General features: G+C 47.7%; 1 protein-coding gene across 2 annotated transcripts; it reads right to left on the bottom strand.

The window, feature by feature from the left end:
* Positions 1–420: 420 nt before the first annotated feature.
* LOC126058124 (uncharacterized) lies at positions 421–3,128 on the bottom strand. Of its 2 annotated transcripts, none has more exons than XM_049853084.1 (2): positions 2,748–3,128; positions 421–2,089 (listed from the first exon to the last, which is right to left on the bottom strand). In XM_049853084.1, the coding sequence occupies exons 1-2, from the start codon at positions 2,801–2,803 to the stop codon at positions 1,465–1,467; spliced, it is 681 nt and encodes a 226-aa protein (XP_049709041.1). In that variant the 5' UTR covers positions 2,804–3,128; the 3' UTR covers positions 421–1,464. The 2 variants fall into 2 exon arrangements, with proteins under 2 accessions (XP_049709041.1, XP_049709042.1); XM_049853085.1 differs by having other exon boundaries at positions 421–2,038.
* Between the last annotated feature and the right edge of the window lie 1,957 nt (positions 3,129–5,085).

The raw sequence follows: 5,085 nt of genomic DNA, 5'->3' as shown, positions 1-5,085 counted from the left end.
TATACATAAAACATAACTGAATAATTTCTAACGTATGAGTCAGTGATACTCATTACATTCTTCAAGTCATATAACCATTCTCAATATCTTTCTCCAAACTTTTCTACAACCATTAACATAACCTCAATGCCCCAGTGGAAAAACTTCCCCTTCCCCCCGCCCACAACTGGCAACGAGCAATAATCCTTGCTTTCTATATATTTTCTTATTTAATGTAAGTCAGATCGTACAGTATTTGCCCTATACTTAGGGCAAATACTAACTTATTCCATTTAGCATGATGTTTTCAAAGTCCAGCAGGAAAGAATTTTAAAATTCCAACTATAGCTAACCTCAGTTTCTGCTATCATTCTTAGTTATCCATTCTTTCACCGACTAGTGTGCCCCCGCCTTGTCTTCTTTGTTGCTGCCCCATTCTGACCTTCAGTGGCTGAGCCCTGCTTTCTGCTCCCTCCTTGATCTCTGTATCCTTCTAACCAACTGCTGGCATGTTCCATCTCTGAATCTTGTCTCTCTCTCGAGCTTTCCCTCCATCCAACGCACCCGACCTAGCTCCATCTCTTTCTGCATCCTGAACTCTGCAGTCCTTCCCACAGATTCAGAAACATACACAGACCTTTAGGTTGACACAGACAACCCACTGAGACATACACAGCGGAGGAGGCTGTGTGTTCTCCATCTGAAGTTCTCGCATCAAGGTTCTCAGATACGGCCATCTCTTTCTGCCTCACTTCATCTACTAAGGACTGGGCTTCTACTCCGAGAAAAACAATTTTCATCTTCTACTGTGGCTGGGTTAAGGAGGGTGCAAGGAAGAGGTATACATGTAAGAATCATAACTAAATATACACATTCTTCTCTTTACGTATACCTCCTCTATAAAAAGCCTTTCAGTAAAAAGAGGATGAAAAGAGGTGACCGTTGCTCTGGAGTGTTTACCCTCCAAATTTACTAAGAATATCACCCGCATACAAAACGTCAAGTCACACATTTATTATGAAGCTTCATGGGAATGAGGTCATTTCTAAGTTCCAAAGGAACAAATTCATTGGAATTCAATAAATGTGGAATTAAAGAAAAATAACTTCTTAAAAAATGAACTACCATAAACAGTGCCACTTTACAATGGAGACTTTGTCTCCCACAGCAGTGCCCCCAAAGGGTGGTGGGTCTCTGGGGAAGAAGAAAGAAACCATGGGGTCTGCAGAGGTGGAGGATGTGGTGATGGAAAGGCCTCCAGGGGTCCCTATGACCAAAGCTTTGGGGTCACAGGTGAGAATAAGGACCCTGAAAGCTCAACTAAATTAACTCTCTATTCTCAGAGGTCTCTATCCAAGAGGAAAATGTGCAACAGTCAACAACATCCCATGAAAAAAGTCGAAGCTCCAGGCCCAGGAAGATTCCAAAACAATCTGAGAACTCTTTTCTGTCCTCTTTCACCGAGCAGACCTCTCACTCCTCCAGCTACGGGGCTGCCCCAGGAAAGCCATGGGTCAGGTGCGCATATTTCACCAAGGTGCGCACAGTCAAGGGGGTGGCGGTCGCCTGGCAGACCAAAACCTCCTTTGCCCCCGTGGGCAAGATGCCACAGGTCTTTGAGGCCGAGCTCTCTGAGGAGAGCACCATCGGCTCTGCCCCCAGTCTGGCCAACACTGAGTCCCTGGTCAGCAACCTGGAGCCCTGGCAGGAGGGGCCCCAGACCTGTACCCCGGAGCCCACCGACCAAGGGGAGGAGCATGGGGAGAGACGCCGCGCAACCACCCCGGAGTGGCTGGTGACCCGTGAGCGCGGCTTCCGCTGCGTGGCCTGCTGCCGCGTGTTCGAGTCCCGGGAGGCCCTGGTTGCGCACGCGGAGTATGGTGTGAGCCAGGGCTTCAGCTGCCGGGTCTTCTTTGAAGAGCTGCTGGAGAGGCGGCTGCCACGCTCAGTGCAGCGCAGGCCCAGACGCTGCCACCAGCTGGCCAGGCGTTGCCTGATGGCCGCCAAGAAGAGGGAGGTGAGGGAGAAGAGAGCGGTCTGCAGACGCCTGGAGGAGCAGCTGGAGAAGCAGAGAGAAGAACTGAAGAGGCTGAGGCACCAGCTGGACAGGCTGAAGAGGCAGGACACCAGGTTGCAGAAGGAGCAGGCGCACCACCGAGGCCAGAGGGGGAAGAGCCTGAAGACGTGCTAGAACCCCGAGACTAGGAGGAGCATGGCCTTTCGGCTGGAAACGTGGGCCCTTCAGGAGAGACCTCCATTCAGGTTCGTTTAACCCAGCTCCCCTGGAAGATCATACCCTCCTTCCCCGTGACCCCAACCCTCCCAACCCAAGTGCACAGAGAACTCCAGCCCTAAGGGGGATCTGGATGGAAGAAGCCCCAGATAGCTGACCGCAGACACCAGGTCCCCTCAGAGGCTCCCCTGGCCCAGGAGAGGACAGGACAGGCCTCATCTGGATGGTGAGATCTTGGGACCCGAAGGATGAGCACAGCATAAATAGGGAAAGGGAAATGGGATTTCAGTGGGACTTGGGAGGATTGGGGGGGGGGGCCTGCTGAGGTGTGATGGTGAAGGGGGTGTCACTGAGTTCTTTGGAGGAGAAGGAATCAGAGAGATGGCAGGCTGTTGGGAAACATGTCTGCAGGTGAGCAGTGGACATAAAGCCCTAAACAAACAACTCTGGGTCCCTTCCCAGCAGTATAGAGGCAGAGAAAGAGACAGGGCTTGGTAGGAGGAGAGGAGGGCAGGTTGAAGGAAAATGAACTCACCCCAGCCATGTCTTCTGGTCTCCTAGGGTGAATTTGGGTTTATGATTGGGATGCATCCTTTTTGCCACATTAGGGGAATGTAAGTGGGAAGTGGTGTAGAAAAATCCCCCTGGGTGTTAACCATTTCTGGATAAGAGTTGATCCAGGGCTTGCAGGATACTTCCTGTAGAGCATGTCCTAGGGTAAGGGGTAGAGCTTTGGAACTTTTTCTTCCCCTAAATCAAGCTGTACATTCCGGTTCTTGACATGTCAAACAAACATGCTAATTTTTTTTTTGTTTTCCTGTGGTCAAATCTGACCTGTCGCGAGGTCAAAGAACTGGAAGACAAAGGCCCTCTGAGGTGAAAGAACCAAAAGAGAGGACAGGCTTCAAACCCAGGGAGAAGAGCAAGAACACAGGTGATCAGAGGTAATGGTGAGCAGGGGCAGATTCAGGCCCAGACTGAACAGTGGACAACAAAGCCCCAGTCTCAGTCGCGACATCAAATCCCAAGTCTGGGGAAGCCCTGGACATGACAGGGGTGTATCCATCTCTCTGGGAGATGAGACCACAAGTATCACAGGGAACCCCCCAGGGGCAGAGGAATGGAGGGCAGGGCCTCTAGGATGGGCACCTCCGTCCACAGTCTGTCCTGTGTGTATTCTTCAGAGTGACAGAGATGGCTCCTGCGAGGCAGAGGGTCACAGGCAGAAAAGAACCAAGGTGTTCAGACCAGGTAAATTCTGCAGTCTCCTAAGAATCCAAAACAAAAAATCAGAGATTCTCAGAGGTATCAGGGTGGGAGGGGTTGGTATTCCCAGGCTGGGGAGAGGCTGGCTGGGGAGGTGCTGCTTTCTGAAATCTTTTCATCAACATCTTTCTTCTTAAAAGCTACCTTCCCAGTTGATGTCCTCTATGATCTATGCTCAGACCTGAATGGGGCCTAAAATGCACAAAGGTGGGTTATCCAGTGGGGCTAGGCAGGGAGGAGGTGGAAGCAGCATATCCGGGAAAGAGAATCTTCTAGAGGCGCATGAGTTACCTAGTGAATTGCACATGGTGTCCAGCCTTCTACATTTAGCTGTAGACATGTGCTTGCAAGACGTGTTTGAGGGGTAACTCTACTGACTTCCGAAAATTATTTTTGGTCATTTCCAGTTATAGAGACCAGAGGAACTCACTGGCTCCAAGAACAACAAGAAATCCACTGGATCTGATTATTACTTTCTGCGGTGTGCTCTCCTGCCAGTGATTCAAATCTTTTGTCTGTCATTCTGGAGAATTTTCACCTATTTTAAATATCTAACAAAACATGTTAAAATATACATATATCTATGATGTTTATGAATTTACAAAGCTCTGAAATTGTTTTTTTATCACATTTGCAAGATCACAGATTTGTATGACAAAAAAATTTATGTCAGGGTCCCACCGTCATATGTAATTTGGTCCTGCTCCCCCAGGGTATCCAATGTTAATAGACACATGTGTATCCTTCCCTACACCTCTCTGCAGGGACACATATACACAGTCACAGGTACACAAGTACATCTGCTGGGGTGTTTGCTTTTATGAAAGCCTGGTCACACTCCACCCACATTGCTCTCGCCCCTTATTTCACTTGATATTCTACCTTGATTCTCTGTAAGTCATTAGATATGGCACTGACACTATATTTTTTGATCTTTTAACTTACATGAATAATTTAAATAGATGATATCAATTCAGTACACTTTATCTGGACTTCTACATGTTGTTGTCAGAAGCTATCAAGTCAGTTCTGACTCACAGTGGCCCTTTGCACCACAGAACAAAACACCACCCGGTCACGTGCAATCCTAATAATCTTTGCTATATTTGAGCACACTGTTGCAGCCACTGTATCAATCTCATTGAAGGTCTTCCTCTTTTTCACTGGACCTCTCCTTTACCAAGCATGATGTCCTTTTCCAGGGACTGGTCCCTCCCTCTTGATAACATGGCCAAAGCCATCCTTGCTTCTAAGAAATATTCTGGCTTTCTCCCTTTAAGACAGATTTGTTCGTTCATACATAACACTACTAAAATGGAAACATTATCATCCATGCTTTTTAAGTCCACTCTTCCTGCGTGTTCTAGCTCTCCTCCCCCTGTTCTTTCCCGCAAGTGAATCCAAGATAATTCAGCTTAACAATGTGGTAAGTAGTCTCTCTTATCCTTGCTTAAACAAGCACACGGACTTATACACACTCATAAACATAAACAGGTATCCAAGCATATTCGAACAATTGATATTGTTTAACCCAGATGTGCTCATTTTATATACACTTCTCTGCACCTAGATTTTTTCAGTAATACTTCAATAATACTTCACAGATA

This window comes from Elephas maximus, chromosome 14, assembly GCF_024166365.1.
Source record: "Elephas maximus indicus isolate mEleMax1 chromosome 14, mEleMax1 primary haplotype, whole genome shotgun sequence".
Classification (NCBI taxonomy): domain Eukaryota; kingdom Metazoa; phylum Chordata; class Mammalia; order Proboscidea; family Elephantidae; genus Elephas; species Elephas maximus.
Note: the sequence above shows the minus strand (reverse complement) of the source record. Positions and strands in the feature narration are given on the sequence as shown.

Coding starts and splice junctions, on each gene's coding strand:
- LOC126058124 (XM_049853084.1), bottom strand. CDS start 2,803: ATGCATCCCAATCATAAACCCAAATTCACCCTAGGAGACCAGAAGACA. Junction 2,090..2,747: donor GACCAGAAGACATGGCTGGG/GTGAGTTCATTT, acceptor CTGCCTCTTCAG/CCTGTCCAGCTGGTGCCTCA.